Source organism: Lissotriton vulgaris, chromosome 9 (genome assembly GCF_964263255.1).
Source record: "Lissotriton vulgaris chromosome 9, aLisVul1.2, whole genome shotgun sequence".
Lineage (NCBI taxonomy): Eukaryota > Metazoa > Chordata > Amphibia > Caudata > Salamandridae > Lissotriton > Lissotriton vulgaris.
Genome location: NC_141697.1, coordinates 483,727,586 through 483,753,541, shown reverse-complemented (window position 1 = coordinate 483,753,541; position 25,956 = coordinate 483,727,586). Strand labels below are relative to the sequence as shown.

The following is a 25,956-nucleotide window of genomic DNA, read 5'->3' as shown; positions in this document are numbered from 1 at the left end:
TCTGCGATTGCATTCAAATAAAGAAAATGTTTAAAGCAGTCCAATTCCCTCAAATGAAACAAGTCAGATTTATAAAAAAGTTTTAGTTTTTTTAAATTTCACTGAGTCTCGAGAAACGTTTTCGTAATTTACAATGGAAAGGGGTTCAAGGGGACCTTTTGCAACTGAGATACAAATCCAATTTAGGAGTCAGTAAATTTTAAATGGTTTTCAACTGGACTTATGGTCGCAAATCTTTGATACATATGTTGCAGATTCACAACTTGAATGGGATGCACACAAAAAGTCACTTTAATATTGTGTTTTGAAAACCATTTAAAATGCCGATGTAGGAGTCAATAAATGTTTACACAGACTCCTAAAATGGGATCTGTGCATTTGTCTGCTCTAAGAATGTTTCCAAAGCATGAACCTGGGAGGCATTCTACTTGTACAACATTTGAATGGGATGGCTTCTGCTGACTTAAATAGGGCCAGCTAGCTCTTTGCCAGCCATGATATTTAAAGTGCACAGACTCCTGATCTGCACTAGGGCACGCTTTCATCCGGACCATGCTGCCACTATACACATCTTGACTCAGTCTTTACTCCCTATTCCTGTGTCCATGGGAGTGTTTTCTTGCTCTCTCAATGTGGGCTTCTTCCACTTTCATTTTCCCCCGCCACCGCTTTCCCCATGTTCCTGAATCACCGTTGCTTTCCTAATCCCTCCACATAAAATTAAAAAATAGCAAAATATTTGATGATGCTAAGCAATATTGGAGTATAAAACTCAAGTAAAGTCTGCTAAAAATAAATTAATGACTTCACAAGCATGGCGAGCATAAATGCAGGGTAAGAGAAAAACTGGTAAGAAAACTGCAGACAGTCAAAGAAGTTGACTGCCAAAGGCAGAGAACACAAGACGAGGAAAAATTAAGCACAGAAAATGTGTGTAGCGGGAATTAATGTATGGAAGCTTAACATATAAACAAAGTAAAAACTGTTTTCTTTTCTTCATCTGTTCAGTTGTTTATCCTATGTGCTCTGTGAGCTTGGTTTGGGTTTCTTTTGAATCACTATTGGTCTTTTATCCAGCTTTAGGCCTAGGAGGGTGTACAGTCTCAATCCAATGATAGTGGCGTATTGAAGGATGTGTGTGGGAATTGCCTTCTCCTTTCTAGACTTCTCTGGTGCTCCTTGCATACCTCTAGTGGCCTTAGAGTAAGTGGTTAAGCACTCAGAAGCAGTGGATGCTTTGCAGCCCTTGAGCTGCAGACTGAGCTTCGGCCGTGAGAAAGAGAAGCTGTCCAGCCTTGGGCTGGCAGCAGCGCTATGGTAGTGTGTGGAGGAGGGTTTGCAGTCAAGGACAAAACAGATATAGTAGAACTGGGCAAGTCAGCAAATTCAAAGACAGACCCAAGCAAAAGCAGGAACTGTGCAGTCAAAAGATTCTGCTAATAAACATAATTGATGTAAAAAATAAGGGAAAAGTTCAAAATGCTGACCCTACTCCAAGTTTCCTGGTGTAGGACTCCAGGCAATGCCAATTTGAAGTACTCCCACTATATGAACTATTTGCACAAAGCACTTTGCCCTATCTGTACCAACATGTGAGTTGGAGCACTTATGAGTCAGCTCAAATCTATGGTGCCCCACTTAAATCATTGTCTTCTGTAATATGTTAAACACTGTTTTTTTCAAATTTAACATGACCTACATCAAGCTGTGTTCTCTGAGAATAGCTGTTGGTGCAAATAAGTTACCTGTATGATAATTTAACTCAAGAACTAATTATTCAGTTACATGGGACTACCCCTAGTCAGGAGCCAACAAATATCTGTAGGGATTATTTTGTGCTTTTAGCTTCACCTGTATTTGCTTAATTATGTATTTGCCACTTTATGCATGTGATTGATGGGATTTTATACCTTCTTTTTGACATTTTATTCTCTTATTGTATGTCAGAAGAGCATAATTTCTATTTTTAAAGATGCACTATGCTTTTATTATGGATAATTATCTAATGGACACTTTTATGGTAGTCATTTTATCATGTTGAAATGACGATTGACAGTTTTGTCGTTGATTTATTTGTAAACGTTGATGGTCAAGAAACCAAATAAAGTATTCCTGGTTGATCAAAGTACTCCCCTTTGGTTTGACAGCTGCGTTTTGAGTCTTCACGAAGGTTGCAGCCCATCTCAGACTGACTTTCATCCCAATGTTTCTGTACCTGTAAGACTGGCTCATCAAAGCCATATCTTCAGAGATGGTGTCACATGACCTGAAGTCATCAGCATCCCTGCTGTTTAGCCTTGGCTTTTCAATCAACAAGCCCAAATCTCAGAGAGGCCCTCCCAATTACTCCAGTTCATAAAGTCAACACTGGATACCTCCCTTCTTGGTGCTTTCCCAGAGGATTTTGGACATTAAAGAAAATGGTCCCATCATTTAAAAAAAACATGAGAGTTCCAGCCCTAGTGGGTCCTGAGAGTTCTAGGTCTGATATATTCCTTCATTCTCCTAGTCACGCACACATGTTGGCACAAGGGCCCTGCAGTGGTTCCTTTGCAGGCAATGACAATACAGGAGAGATCTGTTGGACTCTATCATGATCTCTCTTGATGCTGCAGCTGAAGTGACTTGATGTGGGAACAAGGGGAACCTCAGCTGTAGGATGGCCTTCACTCACCCTCCACCTGTGGCAACGGTAGTGACAGATGCTTCCAACTTAGTGAGTGGAGCTCATTTGTTGGCTCTGGAGATAGAAGTCTCCCGTATCTGGAGAGACAGGCTCTTTACATGAGCCTGTTGGAACTACACTTAACGCCTTCTGTCCCTCTATCCAAGCCTTCATGCACAACACCACAGCAATGCGGTCCGTCAACAGGCAAGGAGGTTTGGAGACTTTGGCCTTGGGTGCATGGTTAACCACCAGCCACCTAGCGGGGTCTCTGAATGTCAGAGTTGGCTTCTTGAGATGTTGTTATCTTGCCGATCATGAGTGGCATCTTCTTCTGGAGGTAGTCTAAGGTATCTTCAGCCAGGGGGAAACTCCTTAGGTGGACTTGTTCGCCTAGGAGGACAATGTTCAACATCATTTGGCGACACCTTTCAGTTGAAATGGATATTTCCGCTGCACTACACGTTTCTCCCCAAACCTATGATTCCTCAGGGGTATTTAGACAAATTATAGAGCAAAAATATTAAGATGCAGAAACATCATGGGGTATATGTACAAGAACTGCGGCTAACTAACGCTAACGCTAGTTAGCAGCAGTTTTCTTATCACAGCCTATCACCAAAAACTATCGCTCTGTTAGCGATGTATTTACAATATGTTGCTACACAGCAATAGTTTCAGGTAGCCGTGGTGAAAACTGCCACTAACATTAGCGTGAAGGCGATACAAATTCTGACGTTAACCGGCGAAAACTGACAAAAGGCTCATTAGCAGCAAAAAAAACTCATGTTAGTCAGCCCAACGTGATTTTTTTTGCCTCAAAAGGCAAAAATAGCCTATAAGTCCACTTCCAATGAAAAATAGGAACCAAAACCAATGGAATGAAGAATGAAACAGCCAGGGCTAAGTGCAGCACAGATCAACGAAGCCCCAAGCCCCCCAATGATGACCAGCCAGAGTCTAATGGGAAGAGGACATTCAGGGCTACAATCATGAAAAGAGGCGCATCCTGGGCCAAACCTGTAATGCATCACTTATCATTGCACACTCCTTGCTACACCATGGCGTCCAAAACCTTGAAACGGCAGACAGTCCCTGGTGCCCGGAGGTCTCGCTGGGCCTACGTCTGGAACCTGGAGTGGGATGGGGGGGTGCTCTGGAGTTGCTGAGCCGTGGTGGTAGACATTGAGGCATCAGTGTTTGCCCTTACCTGGTGGTGAAGTCTTCCAGGTCGCATGGAGACACATTGCTGACCTGTGTGAGAAGACCGCCTGGTACACCTTGGAGCTGTGAATGGTAGAGGCGCTCCTGTGCACCAATGTAGGGAGGTCTGCATCGCATACCACATGCCACCACTACACCGGGTGCATGGAGGAGATTACTAATGGTGGGCCGTGCCTCTCTGCATCACAGGCCGGATGTTGCGCTGACTGGAAGCTGTAGAAGGTGAGGCCCCTGAACTGCGCCGAACTTGTGTGGCGGGAGCACTGCAACTTCACGTGAAAGGGGGCCCTGTTCCATCACCTGCATCAGGAGGTTCCCCAGCGGAATTGGCGGTGACTGCTGTGCCCAAGCTTGCGAATTCCCGACTGGCTCAGGCTCCTGTTGGCTGAGTCCCATATCTGGAGAGAGTGCAGCGAATTGCGCCACAGTGTCAATGTCCAGGTGAGGAGAATGTAGGACGCCTAGTGGAGGAGGCCCGGGGGTTGAGTCAGGCCCAGGCCTAGCACCTGTGAGGGACGCACCCCCAGTGGCGGCTCATCCACTATGGTGGAAGAGTGTTGCCCCACTGATTCTAAGCAGTGCAAGAAGAGGAAACATAACATGATGATAACTTCCTGATGTACTCATGCTATGTTTCGTTTGAGGGCGGGAGGTTAGGTGGTGCTGCTCCACTCACGGAGCAGGGCAGGGGCTGAGTGGTATGCCCACTCAAGTGCACAATCACTGTTTAGTTAGCCCTCTCAGGCCATCCAAAGCTTTCATGCACACTTCCCTGTTTGCAATGCAGGTTGCATTACAGCATGCATGTAGTACATGCCCAACCCTACAGCCCCTGGCTGAACGCCTTGTCACTGCGCTCAAGAGCAATCACAATGCTGCATTGCAGCTTTGTGATTAGCTTAGGGGAGGGAGCCTGGCTGCCTGCTTCCTGTTCATGGAAGCAGACTCAGGAGAGCAGGAGCACAGAAGACACGGGACCTGGCCTCGAGGTAAGCATTAAAAAAAATATATTTACAACCCCTGCTCCCCCTGCATCACTGCCTCCTCCAGTGTCCTTTCCAAGTCCCACTAACAGAAGTGGCGATCCTAAAAATTCACGTTTACACCAGAAAACTGCCGCTAACTGCGATTAGTGGCAACTTGTAAATACTGCGATAAAAAAAGCTGCTGTAACCTCCAAAAATTTAGGCTACGGAGGCGTTAACTCCTTGTACATATGCCCCCAAGTTTTTTATCTCGTGAGCCACAAATATCGCGAAGCAGGAATATGGTTGACAAAAATATGGATTTTGTAAGGTAAGTTATATCAATGTCAAAAATCTATGTTGTTAATAGCGTTTACAAAAATAACTATGGGCCTGATTATGATGTCAGGCGGAAAGCCATCCGACAGCTCTCCAAAGGCTTTCCGCCCAATATCATAGGTTTCTTCCGACTGCCTTATTATGATACTGGCGGTCGGAAGGAAACCCGCAGAGGAATTTCGTTGCGCTTCCGATGGGCTCAAGGAGCCCGACAGGGTTTTGGTGGGATAGATAATCCCCAAATGGGATTTTGATGTTCATTTCCCACAGCTTTTCCATATCAGCCTTTCCGACATGGAAAGGCTGTCGGAAAGTGAATTTGGGGGCACCTAGCAGGGACCCCATCCCCCACAGCCTCTGCAATGAGACCTGTGGTGCCCCCAAACATCCATGCAGCGTGTGATAGGTACAGCATGGTGCCTGCCACAGAGTGCCTGGGTGTTTTAAAAGAGCATTTTTACTATTGCAGCTTGACTGCAGCCCGCAGCACAAGTCGCAACAGTAAAAATACACTTTCTGACCGCCATGAAGGCGGCTGCATTGTAATAGTGGAAGTGGGACCGCTGACTCCTTATCCAACCGGTATCGTAATCAGGGCCTATGTTGTTAATGTCAATGTTAAAAATATCTATGTTGTTAATATCATTTACAAAAAGATTGCTGTTAATAATATTGTTTTTTAATTATCTTTATGTATTTTAGGATATGTTTTAATGGTATATGTTATAAATTGTTAATATTTTAATATAGTTTCTATGTTTTTACTTGTTTTAGAATTTAATTGAATTGTTTATTGTAATTTTTTGTCTTGCAGTGGTTTGTGGGATTTTTAGGGGTACAGGGTGGGAAGTAAATTAATTATAATTAATAAAAAAATTCATTTTTAATTATCATTAATTATTTAATTGATAATTAATTATGTAAATTGGTTAATTAATTAAATTTTTTTAGGTTATGTTTAGGTGTGGGTTGTGGAGTTTTTAGGGGTACAGAGTGAGAAATAAATACATTATAATTATTTATTTACTAATTTTAATTATTATCACTTATGTAATTGATAATTCCTTACGTACATTGTGCAATAAATGTATTTTCTAAGCTTTGTTTTTGGTGTGGATTGAGGGGTTTGTAGGGGCACAGAATGGGAAGAAAATGTATAATAATGACCTTATAATTTGTAATTCTTCATTATTTGATTATTAAATATGTGTATTGTGTAATAATATATTCTATGGATTACATTTAAGGTAAGAGTTTTTAGGTTGGTAGGGGTACAGGGTGGGAAATAAATAAATGAGAATTAATTAATAATTCATTTTAATTATTATTATTATGAATTGATAATTATGTAAAGTGTGTAATTCAGATGTTTTTCAAATAATATTTCAGATGTGCATTGTTGGGTTTGTAGAGGTAAAGGGTGAGATGCTAAATAGTTATAATTAATTAATTATTACTTATTTATTATGTATTGTTTAATTATTAAATAATTATGTACATTGTTTAATTAGTATAGTTTTTAATATACATTTTAGGTGCAGGTTGTTGTGTTTTTAGGGTTCCCTGGTGGGATGTTAATTAGGAAATAATGTATTGATTATTAATTATTACTTTATTATTAATTATTACATTGAGAATTATGTTAATTTTGAAATAATCATATTTTTTAAGACACATTTTAGGTGTGCGTTGTTTACTTTTTAGGGGAATAGAGTGGGAAATTACTTAAGTAATCATAAATACTAAAATATTTGTTAATTTATTAAAAATGTTTTTTGTTATTTAATACTTTGTTTATTTCAATTACATTTAATTTGCAAGCTGTTATGTTTTTGGGACTATAGGGGCTCATTATGATGGCGGGTGGACACATCACGGATGGTGACATTTGTGATGTCATCAATTATGCAATTTAACATGTCATGAATGATGTAATATATGAAGTCATACACAGGGCATGACTGGTGAGCAAGTTATAGTTAGTTGAGCAAACTACGATTGGCGCTATTTGTGTTTTTTTATTTTTAAATATTAGGTCTTATCTCATTTCAGCACTTAACTATAACATCCTATTAACCTTTAGTTTTTCATTGAATTGTTGTTGTTTTTACTTACATTTTATTATCATATCTAACTATACCATCACTTTCTCCTTTGTTTTTTACTGAATTTCTTGGTTTTTTGTGCATTGTCGCTGATGGCCTCTGCCCAAACCCCTCCCCATGGGCAGCCAAACCCCTGTACATGATCTATATGGAGGCCCTGCATTAAACTACACATGGATAGCCAATCCCCTGCTTCACACATTCTGTGGCCAGCATAATGGTGGATGGGTGCCGAGTCTAGCCAGACCTTTCTTACTGTTATAAAAAACATATTTGGTACTGTCATACTGGGTTGGACCTGTGATACTACATAGGAAAGCTTGCTGGGTGCTGTAGATCCAGGCACTGGAACTACAGTACATATGACAAAAAGTATTCTTTCATTTATTTTAATATTGGCGAGGGTCCCACAGGCCCGGGGATCAGAGTATGCTAGCCCTGCATACTTATATGGCATTTTAACAGGACAGAGTCCACAAATACTGTAATTGAGGCTGCAACATTTTCCCTTTGGCAGCCAGCCAATCACATTGTTCCATTTCCATAGATACTTCTTTGGATCCATGGTACTGAAATTGCCAAGAAAATAGGGGATCCTAAAACCCAATTTCCCCATACAATTACCAAAGGAAATTTTAAGAAGCGCTACGTACGCTTTTTTTGTATTTGGTGTAATACCCGTTCAGTAGTTTTTCTCATCTTAGGGTTGAAAATGTATGTATATATGTACCGTTGGGCTGAAATTCAAAACTTTAAGACTTGTGATTGGGTGAGGGAGCTTTTTCAGAGTGAGTGCTTTGATTATCTGGCTGCAACATTAATATAAATGTTGTAGTGGCCATTAGAGGACTTATGGACTTAGTCCTGTGTCCTGGAAATTTGCAGCAAAAAGAATAGTAGGCAGCAGGTTAAGGCTACCCTGCACCCCTAATCCAGAAGAACCATCAGGGTTAAAAGCTGATTTTTAAAATTTTATTTTTAACCACAATCTTGTGCACATTTCAATTATAGGTAATATTCCCCGGAGGGGACAGCATCACCAGGGTCGATTTACTCCTGGTGTCCCTGGGCTCCCACTCCCTGAGACACAGTGGGGCTGATGCAGCTTTGCTATTCATTTTTGTTTGGGGAGGGGGAATGAGGCACCCTCCCGTGCTAAAAAATACCCCGGGAACCCCACACCCTGCGAGTAATTTACTGCTGGTGTCACAGGTCCTCATTCCTGGGACTCAATGCAAACAGTTTGTTGTCTGATCAACCAGTCTGTGTCTGAGACAGGGAAGTGCACTGGCCACACAGCTCCTTGCCCGCCCTCTACAAAGGCAGAATGGGAATGAGAACACTGTTTAATTCCAGCCAGCCGGTACGCAGAGAAATAGGTGCTTCCATCCGACGGGAGCAGAAACAGTATGCCGGCTCCCACGCAGTCCAAGAAGACTGGGACTGCTGCAGGGAGCTGGTAGGGCCTTGGGTTTCTTCCTGTGGCCTCCAATTAATTTAAAAAAAGCTGTGGGGTGTCCTGGGTGAGACGGAACACCCCCCAAAAACATTTTAAAAAAACAAAGGTCCCCGGAGACGCTCATTTAGTATTCAATGTTCCCTGGAAGGCGTGCCCCATGAGGCCTTTTATTGGTGAGGTAGCAATTTTCAGTGATGCTATGTGATGCTCTGTGGTGAACATATTGATCCTTATTTCAAAGGGTTCTATCATCAAGGACCTGATGACCTTACTGACCTCTTTCCAGTCAGGATTGTCACTTATTCTAACACCACATCAAATTTAGACAGTGATCAAGGCAACCAAAGTAGCACAAGATTATGTTTTAGTAATCAGCCTTCTAGCTCCAATCAGTTTTTTAGACAGAAGCCCCAGAACGTAATGGTGCAGAGGGAGAGGCAACAAGAGAGGATGGTACATGAATCAATACATATTGAGCCAACGCCAAACCCAGAACCAATTCTACGGATGGTAGAACATAATCTGTATACAATTACTTTTCTTTTAGAATTTGGGAGGTTTCAATAGTAATGTGGACGTACTTCTTAAGTCTAGACCCGAGCCAGAAAGAACATGCTTGTGCACCAGCTAGGCCTGAGTGTTGTAATGCAAGGATTTATGCATGAGGCAAGCTATTTTAAAACGAATCTTCACTTCAATAGACAGCCAGTTAAGCTGCAAAAGGTAATGTGTAATGTGATTGTGTTGTTTGGAGTCTGTGATAAGCCTGGTTGATGCATTGAGAGTGGCTCTGAGAGGGGCCAAGCTCGCTTTGTACAAGTACGGTCCAATTATGACACAGATGGGGGAGGTTTTTGTTTTAGCTCAATCAGATTGAAGTAGTCTTTCTCAAAAAACTATTCAGAACCAAAATCATATAATACCATGCTTCATTGCCCTTGCACTTTTTAGCTACCCTCTAATAGCATGTCAAAAGAAATAATAATATTTGTAAATGTGTACTATCTGAATTCAATACATTATTTAATAAACATATATACCCTAGATACAACCTGTCTAAATCCCAAAACACTAGTATACCTCATCAATATTGTAATAAAACCAGTGGACAAAGGGGGGCAATATAGTGATACGAAACAAAACTTGATTATGACAATGAGATTTTACATCAACTTGCTAATCCTGCACATTACAAAAACCTCCCTAAAGATCCTATTTCAACAAAACACAGAGAAATTTATTCACTTTTACTTATTGGTCCTAATTAATGTTTGTTAAGCACCAAAGAGTTTGCATCCCTCCATAAGATTGTTACAACATTCCAACATTTTACACTCTTCCAAAATACACAAAAATAGTTCTAAACCACCAGGATGTCCTATTGTAGTGGGTATCAATCCATGATATACCCATTAGCAGAATATGTACACTTTTCCATCAAACCCTTTGCCACACTAACTAAATCAAACACTAGAGGTAGTATGCCTGTAATTATAAGTTGGGTGGTCGGACTGCCATGGGACAGCCATGGGACAGCCACAACCGCCAGGGATCACAGATCCCTGGTAGTGTTGTGGTAGTCTTGAGGCTGCAATAAGCTTGGCCGGACCACCACCATCCCACCAATCATTTTACCAGTTTACTCTCCACCAGTTTTCATGGCAGTTCCTCCTCCATGAAAATTGTGGTATAGAGGAAACAAAGATTACCTCTGGGCCATGGGATGCATGCAGGGGGCACATGGTGTGCCCCCCTGTGTGTATGCACCCCAAAACCTGCACGGCATGGACTGCACTGCTTTTGACATTCCCATTGCGATGCCTATTTTCATAAGCACCGCCGTGAGACCGCTAAAGAAATGCCTGCCAGACACGAGGAACAGTCATGATCTAGTGAGCAGTGCACACACAGCTGTGATGGTGCTGGAGCACGGGCGGTGGTGTACTACCAGAACCCACATCGTCAAAAGTCATAATAAGAAATGGATGTGAGTCATGCTTGCGCGGGTTGTGCCCTTGTGATTGTATGTTTGCTGCATATCTTTAAAATATACTTTCTGTTAGAAACTTGTTTTTACTGTGAAGCTGCCAGAAAGACTTCGCATTTTTATTTGCGCCGCACGCCTCCCGCTCCGACCCCGGTCCACCGCAGCTGAGACTGTTTGAGTGGAGGGTGGACCGGGCAGAGCTAGACACACCCCCCCCCGACACCATCTTCCAGAAACAAATACATAAGGTCATTAGCCTCACGACGCGTGATAGAAATGGATGTGAGTCGTGCTTGTGCGGGCTGTACCCTTGTGATTGTATGTTTGCTGCATATTTTTAAAATATACTTTCTGTTAGAAACTTGTTTTTACTGTGAAGCTGCCAGAAAGCCTTCGCCTTCTTATTTGCGCTGCACGCCTCCCGCTCCGACCCCGGTCCACCGCAGCTGAGGCTGTTTGAGTGGAGGGCGGACCGGGCAGAGCGAGACACACCCCCCTGACACCGCCTTCCAGAAACAAACACATAAGGTCATTAGCCTCACGACGCGCGATAGAAATGGATGTGAGTTGTGCTTGTGCGGGCTGTACCCTTGTGATTGTATGTTTGCTGCATATTTTTAAAATATACTTTCTGTTAGAAACTTGTTTTTACTGTGAAGTTGCCGGAAAGCCTTCGCATTCTTATTTGCGCCGCACGCCTCCCGCTCCGACCCTGGTCCACCGCAGCTGAGGCTGTTTGAGTGGAGGGCGGACCGGGCAGAGTGAGACCCCCCCCCTGACACCGCCTCTCTGGTATATTTCAGGTACATGTCAAGACAGCGCAGCGGACGTGCGCAGCGGGCGCGCCAAAGGCAAGCTCGTCTGCGTCCGTCCGCGCCGGGACCGGGACCAGGGCCATAACCACTGCAAAAAATGACCAAGACAAGGAGAGGGTAAGATACACCATTGACGAGCTAATTTCATCAAGACCCAGTCCCTGCTGTCGTCCGCTCTCGCCTTTATTAGAAACTAAACACGGCTCAAAGTGTCAGCTCAATTTTGAAATTACACATTGTAGCAGTATGTCATTACGATCTCTACCCGCCAGAGCGGAAATAAAACTTTTTAGAGCTGGACTTATCAACGCGCGCTCATTAGTTAAACATAATTCCGAAACAGCAGACCTCATAGATGCTCAAAAACTAGATCTAATTTTCATTACTGAGACCTGGGCAGATGAAGCCTCAGACACGGATTTATTACTAGCAATCCCAGAAGGATACGCAATTATCAGAGCAGACAGAAAAAGGAAACGGGGGGGGGGGATTAGCTATTATTGCCAGAAACGAGCTAAAGATGAAGGGCTGCGATTTAGGTAGCAACACAGATTGAAAAACCTTGTCGTTTCATATCAAATTACCACAGAACCATACCTTTAATGGCCTTATGGTATATAGACCGCTCAAAGCCAAAACCCCCCTGACACTACCTTTAAACTCATTTCTAGAATCCAGTGTGAGACACCCAGATTTTACCATCCTGGGGGATTTTAACCTCCATCTTGAAAATAACGACAATGCAGGAACAGCAGTGCTGACCGATACACTCACTAACCTGGCTCTGGAATAGTTAGTGCATAAGGACACACACAAAGCTCTTGACGGAATCTTTACCTCTAACAAAAATATAAAGGTAATTGACTGTCTCCCCGTCCCCTGGTCAGACCATAAAGCCATAATCTTTTCACTAAAATTAGATAATACAGAAGGGACATTGCCCCCTCCCACACCGGATATGGTAAACAGTCATAATATCGATTCCAAAATATAGAATGGACATAATATCGAAGTAAAAATATAGAATGGACAAAATATCGAATGGACACAATATAGTGGTTAAAAATATCGAATTTAAGGTAAGTAATATCAATTTTAAAAATATAGAAGTCAAAATATCGAAATATACAATATAGGCATTTAATATATCGATTTTTTAATAATATAATTTTTTTTAAAGTGTTTTATATGCTAGTAAATGTGTGAAAAGTGTATAATAATTTTTGTAATGTATGTTTAATGTATTTTAAGTAATACATTTTATGTTATTTAATTTTTGCGTAATTTAATTCTGTAGCGGGTTGTGGGTTTATAGGGGAATAGGGTGGGAAGTAATTTAATTGTAATTAATTAAATATTTTTATTTATTTATTGGTATTCATTTTGAATTTATTGTTATTTTGTAATTGGTAATTAATTTTTATTAATTGCCAATTAATTTGTATTAATTGATTATTTGTTAATTATGTTAATTTTCTAAATTTATTTTCTGTAGCGGGCTGTGGGTTTATAGGGGAATAGGGTGGGAAGTAATGTAATTGTAATAAAGTAAATATTATTTTTCATTTATTGGTATTGATTTTAAATTTATTGTTAATTAATTTTTAATTGGTAATTAATTTCTATTAATTGGCAATTCATTTTTATTAATTGGTAATTATTTTGTATTAATTAAATATTTTATAATTATGATAATTGTATTAATGTATTTTCTGTAGTGGGATGTGGGTTTATAGGGGAATAGGGTGGGAAGTTTTGTAATTGTAATTAATTACATATTAAAAATACTTTTTGTGTATTGATAATTAATTTACTGTTAATTTTTAATTGGTATTAATTTTTATTATTAATTAGTTTTTGTTATTTAAAATTAATTAGTTGTTGAATAATTATGAATAGGTTATTAATTTTTAATAACTAATATGTAGTTGTATTTCTAATTAATTATTACATAATATTACATTGGTTATTAATTTCTATTAATTTTTTACTGGTATTGATATTTAATTTATTTTTAATAATATATTAAATCATTACTTTCCCTACTGTTAAACTCACTGGAGTGGGAATAGTAATTTTCACCCTCCCGCTATCCAACGCTTTCCCTACTGTTGCACTCTCTGGAGTGGGAATAGTATTTTTTACCCCTACGCTATCCAACGCTTTCCCTACTGTTGCACTCTCTGGAATGGGAATAGTAATTTTTACCCCTACGCTATCCAAAGCTTTCCCTACTGTTGCACTATCTGGAGTGGGAATAGTAATTTTCACACTCCCGCTATCCAACGCTTTCCCTACTGTTGCACTCTCTGGAGTGGGAATAGTATTTTTTACCCCTACGCTATCTAACGCTTTCCCTACTGTAGCACTCTCTGGAGTGGGAATAGTAATTTTTACCCCTACACTATCCAATGCTTTCCCTACTGTTGTACTCTCTGGAGTGGAAATAGTAATCTATACCCTTCCAATATCCAACGCTTTCCCTGCTGTTGCACTCTCTGGAGTGGGAATAGTAATTCTTACCCCTACGCTATCCAACGCTTTCCCTACTGTTGCAGGCTCTGGAGTTGGAGTAGTAATGTTTACCCTCCCGCTATCCAACGCTTTCCCTACTGTTGCACTCTCTGGAGTGGGAATAGTAATTTTTACCCCTATGCTATCCAACGCCTTCCCTACTGTTGCACTCTCTGGAGTGGGAATAGTATTTTTTACCCCTACGCTATCCAACGCTTTCCCTACTGTTGCACTCACTGGAGTGGGAATAGTATTTTTTACCCTCCCGCTATCCAACGCTTTCCCTACTGTTGCACTCTCTGGAGTGGGAATAGTAATTTTTACCGTTACGCTATCCAACGCTTTCCCTACTGTTGCACTCACTGGAGTGGGAATAGTATTTTTTACTCCTATGCTATCCAACGCTTTCCCTACTGTTGCACTCACTGGAGTGGTAATATTAAATGTTACCCTCCTGCTATCCTACGGTAAAATATTGTACATTTTTTATTAATAACTTAAATTAATTATATCCTAATTTTAAGGTTATTTGAGTATTTTTAAGTACGTTTTAGTTAATTATATTTATTTTTTCATTAATTTTAAATTACTTTTAAGACATTTAAAAAAATTCGATATTTTGACTGACTATATTTTTTACAGACTATATTTTGGATTCGATATTTTTGTACTTACCTGTTTGTAGATAGGAATTCGATATTTTGGCATTCTATATTTTGGTGACTATATTTTGGTAAGTCTATATTTTGTCATTCTATATTATGTCAGTGATCCACCGGATATACCTACCTCATACTTAGATTGGTCTAGGATAGACACACACAAATTAAAAGAACGTCTTGCATCCACTGCACCAATGCTAAATCTGGAAAACAATATGGCTACTGACCAAATCTCTAAATGGATAACAGCGGCCATAAAAATAGCAGTACCATCAAAAAAATCCACCTTCAGGAAAAAACAGCCATCCCAACCTTGGTTTTCCGAACCTCTTAGGGCTCAGAAACGAAAATGCAGAAAACTTGAAAGGCTATGGAGAGTCAGCTACGACTTAGACAGTAAAATTGAATACAAAGCCTCCCTGAACATTTATAAAAAACTGATCTTTTCAGCCAAGAGCCACTACTTTATTCAGAAAATCAAGGAGGCACAAAATTCTAGCCGAGAACTTTTCTTCACCGTAAGAAAACAATCTAAAGTAAAAACTGACAACAATACGCCCATCAGCACAGATTTTTGTAACACTCTGGGTCAATTTTTTGTTGATAAAGTGACCTCTGTCTATGAATCCTTTAAATCGGCTAAACCACAAGCCCCCACTCTTGAAAACATCGACTAAAGTAAAGAACCGTGCCCTGGCACAGAATCCAAACTGCCATTCAATTTCTGCGCCCCAGGGTTAGAGCAGGTATATCAGGTAGTTATGTCAACGAAATCAGCAGCATTTGTGGACCCATGCCCATCAAAAATATTTCATCTTTTTCCGGAGCTTCTTAGTGAGCAACTGGTCAGGCTCATGGGTCACATAGTGAATTCAGGCCTCTACCCAGCCCTCTGGAAATCAACATCAGTTCTACCCCTTCTCAAAAAATCCAACTTAGATCCAGCGGAACCTGGAAACTATAGACCAATAGCTAGGATTCCTTTCGGTGCCAAGGTCCTTGAGAAATTGCTGAAAAACTGCTTGTCCAATTTATTGCTGAAACGGATATCCTTGACCCTTCTCAGTGCTGCTTCTGTGGGGGCACGGTACTGAAACAGCCTTACTGATGGCAGTGGAAGAACTCAGGAGTGTAATGGATGCCGGGGGGAAGGCCGCCTTGATCCTACTGGATCTCTCGGCGGCCTTCGATACGGTAAACCATGCTACACTCCTGGATCGACTGTCAAAAGCGGGGGTCCACCGAGATGCAAGAAAACTACTGGCATCATTTCTGAATAATAGGACATTCACAGTGGAACTGGGAGAGGTTAAATCTAAACCTTTCAGCTCCCCGTGTGGGGTCCCACAGGGGTCATCGCTGAGCCCAACTCTTTTTAATCTATATGTAGCGCCGCTAGCTGGAATCATTAGAGCATGTGGTTTCCTTCCTGTGTCATACGCAGATGACACACAAATTGTGGTCTCAATCACAGATGACACCTCAGATACCGCAGACAAGTTTAAGAACTGCATGAAGCAGGTCAGCCTGTGGATGTAGAGAAACTGCTTAAAACTTAATGGGGTTAAAAGCAAAGTTATGCTACTGGGAACAAATACTGAAATTAGGTCCCCAGATTGGTGGCCGGCCAATCTCAGTAACTGTCCATCACCGGTTGATAAAGTCAAAAATCTGGGTATCATGCTAGACAATAGACTCACTTCCGATGCCCAAGCCAACAAATTAGTAGCCACTATGTGGTTTATTCTAAAAACGATCAGGAAACTACTGCCTTACATCCCTTTGGATTCCCGTAAAATGGTGGTTACCACAATAGCTCTGTCAAGACTTGATTACGGGAATGCGTTATATGCTGGAATGCAGGCCCAACACCTGGCCAAACTACAACGTTTGCAAAACTCGGCAGCAAGGTTAATACTAAAAATCCCTAGATCAGAACATATATCTCATCATTTGGTCACTCTACACTGGCTCCCCTTGGCAAAACGAATCAAGTTCAAATTTTTGTGTCTAACATACAAGGCGCTCCAGGGCTCGGGATCACTGTTCCTAATAACTCATCTCAAGCCATACGTTCCCAAAAGAGAACTACGTTCCAGCCAGGCAAAATTGATACAGGTTCCTCGGTTCAAACAAGCCAGGTGGGGAGGTAGAAGCTTCCTACTGCATGCAGCCAAGGATTGGAACCGACTCCCTCTCGCTATCAAAAACAGCACCTCCCTGTTGTCGTTTAGGATATCAGTAAAAACCTGGCTGTTCAACTCCCGATAGACCTGCCTTCGCTAGCTGCACTTGATCACACGTCTTTTTTGCCAGCGCCAAGACGCCCATGGGCATATGTGCGCTTTATAAAACTGCAAATCAAATCAAATCAAATCAAATAATCAGGCCATAAATGTTTACCTGTGCTTTCTCTCTGGTAGCTAGGTAAAGAGCAGTCAGGCTAAACTAAAGAGGCAAAGTGTCAAGTATTTGGATACACTAAGTAACACAGTGAAAACATCACAAAAGTACCCCTCACCAGTTTAGAAAATAGGCGGTATTTATCTGGTATAATAACACCAAGAAGAGAAAAATCTAACATACACAAGTCAAGAAATTAATTTTGCAAGATGTAATCAAAATGCAGTGCTTAGAACTGAATAGCTCCAACTGGGGCTATCTGGTCGCACTAAACTGAGGCAAATCCAAAAGTTCGGTCCCACCATGATGGGGCACGGGCCAGATACAGGAGTCACTTAGATCCCGGCACTGACAGTACCTTGGATGTGTCATAGCTCAAGGACGATGTATTGATCAAAGGAGGGAATGAGTCGCTGTCGAAGGCGATGAGTCATTTCTGAAGTCAGGGCAACATCGCTGATGTGCCGATGTCAGAAAGCGATGTGCATCTGGCCGATGAGTTAATGTTGAACCCCTGGTTATGTCTGGGGATGGTGCTTGTCAGACATTGGAGATGGAATGTTGGGGGACTGGGCAACACCAGTAATGCTCCTGTGCTGGGTCGGCGAGGTTGGGGCTGTGTTGTAAGCCGTGGTCGTTGCACCGCTGTCGGCAAGCAGTGTCCACCGCTCAGGTGCAGGCAGTGGTGATGTGCCATTATTGCAGGGGAAATGTGCCAGTTCTGATCGATGCTTTGGTATAGATATCTTGATTTCTTGTGTTGCAGCACCAAACACTAACTTACAAGGGCCCAGGACTGGATTTGGCACCACTTGGTAGAGTAGGACTCACAGCAGAGGTGGCCAAGTGCTGGTAGAAGATGCAGGCAAAGTCTTTAGTATCACTGAGCCTTCAAGAACAGGAGTCAAGTCCTTGGAGAACCTTTAGAGATGCAGGGTGTAGAGAGTCAAGTCCAGGCCTCTCCCTCCCAGGCAAGAAGCAGCAGGCCAACATGGCAAAGCAAGCAGAAAAGTGGCAGTCCATCCTGGTAGCACATCAGCTTTTTTTCCTGGTAGAATATCCCCAGTTCGTGAAGTATTTTTAGCATATGGTGTCAGAGGTCCAGTACTTATACCCATTTTAGCCTTTAAAGTCGGGACATTTCAAAGAAAGGTCTTTGTAGTGCACAAGACCCTGCCTTGGCTCCAGACTAACTACGGGGTGTATGCAACCCTTTGTATGAGGACAGGCACATCGCTATTCAGGTGCATGTTTTAGCTCCTCACTCTATTTCAGGAAGACCGATCAACCTGAGGATGGACCATCAGGACATGCAGGGCACACCTCAGCTTCCTTGGTGTGTGACAGTGTAGAGAGAATGTACAAAGCTCAGCTGTCACCCAACCCAGACTTGTGTTCCAGAGACAGGCAGAGGCACAGAATGGTTAAAGTAAGAAAAAAGTCACCTTTCTAAATGTGGCATTTTCAGACCTGTAACTTTAAAACAAATTTCCCAATTGGAAGTCACACTTGTAAAGTGTTAAAAGGAAGCTCCATTACTAATTATATGGGAGAGATAAGCCTTTCTGTAGAGAAAAATGCATTTAGGAGTTTTTCACTACCAGGACATGTAAACCTCAAAACACAGCCTAACTTTTAAATATACTGTACTCTGCCCATGGGGTTACCTAGGCCTACATTAGGAGTGACATATGTAATAAAATGGAAGTAGGTTTTGGGCCTGGTAGAACGTGCCAGGTCGAAATGGCAGTTTAAAATTGAACACACAGGCTCTGCAGTAGCAGACCCTATACATGTTTTAAATGGTTACACACTTGGGTGGCACAATCAGTGCTGCAGGCCCACTAATAGCATTTCATTTACAGGCCCTGGGCACATATAGTTCACTTTACTAGGGACTTATCAGCAAATAAAATATGTCAATCATGGAGAAACCAAACGCCATTATATTTTAGACACAGAGCACATGCACTTTTGCACTGGTCAGCAGTGAAAACGTGCACGGAGTCCTAAAGCCAGCAAAAACGAGTTTAATCACACATTCAAAACAGGAGGTCAGAAAGCAAAAAAGTCAGTGGAAACCACACCAAAAGATGCCAGGTTTTACACCCCACCCCCCAGTGGAGAGCGGGAAGAAACTACCCAAACCATTGGGAGTTCTCTTCACTTAGGGGGAAGAATCTGGAAAGACCATCAGTGTTGGTGTGTTCTGTTCCATGACAATGTTCTACCCTGAAGTGCATTACCTGAAGGAAAATGAACCACCTGAGCAGTTTAGGATTCTCACCCCTCATCTGCATTAACCATCAGAGATGCCAGTGGTCTGTCTAATCCCGAAAGTGAGTCCCAAACAACTAGGGTTCTAGCTTCTTCAGTGCCCAGATGACCGCAATTGCACCCCTTTCTGTTGCGCTCGACCTCTGTTCATTCAGAGGTAACCTCTTACTATGAAGGTTACCAGTTGGTCTGGGCCTTATTCATTTAACTGTGAAAGCATGGCCCCCACGCCATGCTCTAAGGCATCAGTCTGCACCAAAAATTCTTCTGAGAAGTTAAGAGACTTGAGCACCGATCCGTGCTAATACCCTCCTTGAGGATGTTAAAATCAGTCTGGCACATGTCAGTCAAAATCACCTGACGTGGCTATTTCTTGGAAGTCAGCTCTGTCAAGGGCGCAACAATGTTATGTTATGTTGAGTTAAGAAGCTTATATAGTGCAGCAGCTACCCCCACTCCGGGTTTCCCTGCAATTTTGTAACACCAGTGGTGCTGTATCGCTTTACAAATCTCCTGTAATAGCCAATGATGCCCAAGAAGGCTCTCACTTCTATCTGAATGGTGTCACTATTAGTTTGTAGGAACTGCACTTTGCTGCCCTCTACTGAGTGTCTAGAGTAAGCCAGAGAACCCTGCTCTATTTGGCACATGCTTCTCTTAATAGCTAGGCCTACTCTCTCCTGGGCCCGCAGCACTTTCCTCGAGGTGGTGCAAATTTACTTCCCAACTGGAGCTGAAAACTGCAATGTCGTCAAGGTATGCAGCACTGAAGTTCTCCAACCCAGCCAGGACCTGGTTGCCAACGTCTGGAAGGTGGCAGGGGTGTTCTTCAACCCAAAAGGCATGACACAGAACTGGTAGTGCCCTTCTGGCACTGACAACACTGACCTCTCTTGTGGCTTCTCGGTCAAGTCAATCTGCCAGTCAGTAACCCAGATGTTAAATCAAACGTGCTGAAGAACTTGTCAGCTCCAAGCCAGCTAAAAACGAGGTTCAGCAAATAGCAAAAATAGGAGGCCAGAAAGCAAAAACTCAGGGGAAACCATGCCAAAAAACTCCAGGTCTAACAAGTACCAACAACTTTTATTGTAGATTGTGCAGCTATAGAGCTTGAACAAAATTGTTTCATATTTAATGGTGACTTTTCTGCCAAGATCTAAGGTGGTGCGATGGGAGCAAATTTTGCTCACAATTTAGAAAACTTGTGTGTGGAAGCTTTTTAGGAGAAAGCCACCTATAACTGACTCAAACCTCTAGAAAATCCTTTTTTTTAAAATGGATTCACTTTGTACATGATGGACTTCTAAGTTGGAATTTTGAATGATTTGATTGATTTTCATAAATGGTTAAATAACCAGAACATATACTTACAGTTTACTCTGGATTTCAACAACAGTAGATCAATTTTCGTGATCTTACCATATAATATGATGCAGGTGTACTATATACATGATCATATACTAAGACCACTGCATTGAACACTCTGTTGAAGTATAACATCCATCATCCTAGGAATCTCAGGGATACTTACTCTTTGGGCACTTTTTATGCAATAGATGAAATTGTACCATAAAGAATTTTAAGGAAGACAGAAATCTTGCATCTAAGTTGATATATATGGGTTATCCTTACAGATCAGTGAAAGAATCTCAGGCACTCGCCTATCTTGTATAAAACCATTTGGGACAGAGTCCAATAACATCACAAAAATAACTTCTAAGAATATGCATATTTTGATTTCAGGGGATTTCATAATTGAGAAACCTATGTTTACATATAAGAGAGGTGAGAATCTAAGAGACAGATTGGTTGAAGTATCAAGGAACCCATGAGTCTACCCCCATCCAATCATGGGGATTTAAGCTGGTGATTGGAATTTACTCATGGGGTGACTGTATGGCATGAAAAACCACCTGCAATGTTAAAACATGCTATATACTATTACATGCGAGCGATTCTGTGGTCCCTATTTGGACTCTCAACTGTAGACGATAATGCGTTAGATATGTTTATATGTACATCTGCTTTTGTTTCTTTTGACCATATACTGATGTACACAAGCTTTTGTTCCAAGTACAATCAATAAACAAATATAAAATAAAAAAAGCAGATTAATTGAAGCAGCTACAGGTAACTAAATGTAACAATAACAATCTATCAAACATTCAATATACGTCATATTACATAATGAAGAAAATGCAACATTTAATACTCACATAGTATAGGTAACAAAGGAGCACAAGTCTGTGTTTCATTGATTAAAAACAAATATAAAATAGTTGTTTAACAGCTGGTTGTATTTCACACAATATCTCAGTGTATTAGCTTCATACATATAGCCCTACATTGCTGTAGGTAGGTATTACTGTACCTAAAATGGCCACCACTTCTTCATCCTGAATAACTTCTAGGGATCCTGATACCACAAAGCAGAGAGCATCCACGCTTTCACCTGCATGATAGATGAGATCTCCAGGAGCGCAGTGAATAGTTTGAAACTCTACAGCAAGGGCTCGAAGACAACCATCACTAGCTAATCGAAATGCAGGATGTTCATTAAATACCTTCCTATTCAGATGTACACAGATGTCAGCTCTCATGTCCTTGGGACATATAGCTAGAACCTAAAAAAGATTAGAAAAAAAAACATTTTCAAGAAGAAATCATGGTAAGGTCCATAAAAAGGCAACAGATTAGGTTGAATTTACTTTTTAGAATATGATAATTCCAAGGTACCCTGTCAAAACACTCTCCTGACCTGTGGAAGAACATTGCATTGTACAATATTCATGAATAAAGCCTGCATTTAATTACCTTAATTGTATACATTCATAAATCGTAATCCTCAAACACCTTTAAACTGGTTTAATGCCCAACTGTTGCAGCCTATTTATTTAATCCAGATTTGTTTGCTTTTTTGATCACCTGTTGATGTACTTCTTACTGTGGGTGAATCTCACTACTTGTGTCTAACAAACAGTAATCACATGGTAATTGGATGGTGCATGTTTACCATCAGTGTCTGCCTTTGAATATAGGGCTGCTGAGGCACAACAAGGGTAAGGAGCATGTAAACATTGTGCATATATGTGGGGACTGCAAGTGTGAGACTACCGTTGTGCAAAGCCTGGTAAATGTGCACAGGTAGCCTGGCACAGAGGCAAATTTGCAGGGTTAGCTATTCACCTGGATTAGGCCTTTTAATGTTAGTGTGCACTCATAGATCAAGTCAGTATGGTTTACTGTTTTGTCAGCAAAGACATTGCAATCAACATTTGGGGTGAAATCTGTCTTAGAGTGCTGTTTCATGTCCCTTAGGCCTTCAAAGCCCTGTGAGTTATGACACTAGGGTGAAACACGTGTGCCCACTATGACTGCACAAGACCATATATGTACACTTTATGGGTCATCCAGAATTTCAATATTTCTCTGCTTAAGCGCAGGATCAAAGCCAGGCCATTTGTCACCCTGCTGGGCCAAGTAAATTGCTCTGCTCACCAGCAGGTGAAACAAAGGCCACCCTACACAAAAGGAGTATTTAACAGCGCTTCACTCAGTTCCTCAGCAGGAAGGTGTGGGGAAGAAAATCTGCATCTATTAATTAGCTGTCACACCGTACCAGGGCTGGGGGCAGCCCAGGCCTATGAACAAAGTAGGAAGCCAAGACAACTGAAGCCAATATAGGAGGGGGCTCCTCTTTGAAGTGTTGGTGGGAAAGGCCCAGGCAGGGATGTCAGTAAGGGGGCGGAGCCGAGGCAGCAGAGCAGAAGTGATCAGTGATTCCTGGATAACGCCATCTTGAATCATCCCAGCATGCTATGAAGGAAGGTTGAGACAGGGGTAGAGAGGTGATGTGGTACCCTAGGATTGGCCTGGTTTCCAGAGCGTTTCACCCCCATTTAACAACCTTTGTACAAGGGACTGTAAATTCTGCAACATCCATTGACTACTGGATGGACAAACCCTTGATGCCCTAAGGGACTAGGGACTCTGCCCCCAGTTGACCTCATGACCAGTGGGTCTCTCCAAGGGCCAGTGAGCATGCCCCACTTTGATCCCCTGAGAATGGACTCGTGTGCCCAAGTAAGAGGAAAGGAGCACAAGAGACAGAGGGAAGGAGGAAACCTGCTGCACGGAGTCAGTAAAACCATCTCTCTACAAAGAACACCACTTTTGAGGGCAGGAGGCCTGCTGGAACTACTCCCTGCGGCTAGAGATCACCACAAGCAATACAATAAGCCCAGGATTGTCCAAATTGGCCCACTGCGCTCTGAGTTATGGCTTTTTCAAGTCTAATGACCTTTGACCCTGCCGGGGACTGACTTTTAGTCTTTATTCTCCTTGGAGCTACCCCCCTTCTTGGACGCCCTATTTTCACCTGGGACCAGATCTGACTGTGATCTCCATCTCTCAAACTCTCGCGTTTGAATTCAAACTTTTTCTGAGTATTCGTGATCATTATACTGACCGTGGAGACCGAGCAATTATGGCTGATGCCCGGTGGATCTGTCCTATGCAGCTAGAGCGGAGTCTGGCTCTGGGTCAGACCATCCGCCGTCACCTACTCAGCCGGACATCGGACATTGTTTTTCACTGTTCTTCATGGTTTTATTTGTCTCTCTCTTCGACTACTTTGACTGCTTTATTCCCCCTGGAGTACTTTCCTCCTTCGGGTCTATCTGACTCTGTCTGCTTTCCTCTCCCCTGTTTATCTTTCCCTCATTACCTTCCATTTCCCATATGACGTGTGTCTTGGATATGCTACGCACTAATATATTATATTATTGTGTAAGCTAATGTTTTTCTCCCAAGCGTATACTGAGAACTGCAACTGCAACTGTAACTGATATAACTATGTAACAATGTTCTGATGCAATGTCTTATCTCATGTCAAGCGCTCTGATACCTCTGGTCTAGCCAGCACTATATAAAACTTTTCAAATGAATACTTGAGAAGGTGCATACATGAGGCCCTCTCTCCACCTCTTCAGTTGCCTCAAGGTTCCCCATCTCCCCAGGAGCTAATTCAAGATAAAGAGGAGCGCCATCACGTCCACACAGGAGAGAAACAAGGAGCCTGGCACTCCATCTCCGGGTCCCTGACAAGCACAGGAAAATGGGCGGGGGCAGTTTCACCCCCTCAATAACAATGGCCTCGTCTCTACTCGCTGTGCCTGTGTCTGGAGGGGAGCAGGGCAGCCACTACATACCAGACACCCTGCCCGCATGGAGGGTGCAGGGGAGAGGCATGCTACCAGCCCATGCACCAGCAACAAGAACTTATGTTATGTTATGTTATGCTATTGAGTTTTATGAAGCAAGCAGCTTCTCCTGGGAGTGTCCCGGCATGAGCCTGTGAGGTGCAGGTGGAGAAAGCGATTAAAACAGAAAAGTTTTGAGCTCTTTCTTAAACTGCTCCAGATCCCAGATGCTACGCAGAGAAAAGGGCAGAGAGTTCCAGGCCATGGCTGCCCTAACAACCAGGGACCTGCCCCCCATTCTTTGTAGGCACAAACAGGGAATCTGTGCAAGCAGCTGAGATGCCGACCTCAAGTGTCTGGCAGGTGTGTAAAAAGCAAAGTGCTTCCTGAGGTATTCAGGCCCACCAGCATGCAGAGCACGATGCGCTATGACCAGGGCCTTGAACTTAACACGTTTCGTGACAGGTAGCCAGTGCAGCATTTGCAGATGTTGCTTGATGCTCTTTCGAATGTGAATGTTGTACACAAGCCTAGCTGCCGCATTCTGGACCACCTGCAGTTTTCTGAGAGTATAATCAGGAAGGCCCATATACTAGCCATTGCACCAGCAACAAGAAGTGCTGGTCGGGCAGGGATCTAGCTGGGGCAGCAGAGGGTAGGCTACATAAGAAAAGGAAAAAGAGCATGCACTGAATGGCCACACACTGGTGACAATAAGTGACTGAGCCACTAATAAAATACTCATGCTCCCCGCTGGGATTACCACATAATGTTGTGCAGAGGTTATTTGTCTTCGTTGCTTTGATGCTTGTGGTGGCCCGAGGAGGGCAGTGGCACCACCAACAATGTAGTGGAGTCTACAGGAGGTGTATCAGCCCACCCCCTATTGAAATTCTAAAGTGACTATGTTTGTGGAGTCAGGGAAACTATGACCCCCTAGGATTTTCATTATCATTCCAATCACTCCTAACGTTGGAGCATTTGCTCAACAGCTGGGAGTGCAGCACCCTGAAGGAGCCGGTACTATGGCTGAATTTCATGAGGCCTGAAAGTGTATAAGAAAGACAGACACGTTATGCTTATTTGAAATTCTTTATTCATTTATGCTGACAATTATTGTTGAACCATGTTGAATTGCTTTACTGACAATAATCATTGCATTTATACATGGCTAATATTGATGACAGTAAAAATCTGAATTCTAAGGAATGGTTTTACTGTTTGAGATTCTGTGTAACCCTTCTCAAGCAGCAACCGAAATTATTCTCAGAGTGAAGTCACAAGCAAACCCCAAATTAACTTGTTATCAACACTCTGGTAGCTTGGCACAGATCAGTCAG

The 25,956-nt window shown here is 42.2% G+C and overlaps 1 protein-coding gene across 1 annotated transcript in view; it reads right to left on the bottom strand.

Moving 5' to 3' along the window:
• The window catches only part of KCNH5 (potassium voltage-gated channel subfamily H member 5), an 815,449-nt gene that overhangs the window by 59,639 nt on the left and 729,854 nt on the right, over nt 1–25,956 (bottom strand). The window contains exon 10 of the mRNA XM_086937941.1: nt 21,787–22,039. Coding sequence (XP_086794067.1) covers nt 21,787–22,039 — 253 coding nt within the window. The remainder of the gene's footprint in view (nt 1–21,786; nt 22,040–25,956) is intronic.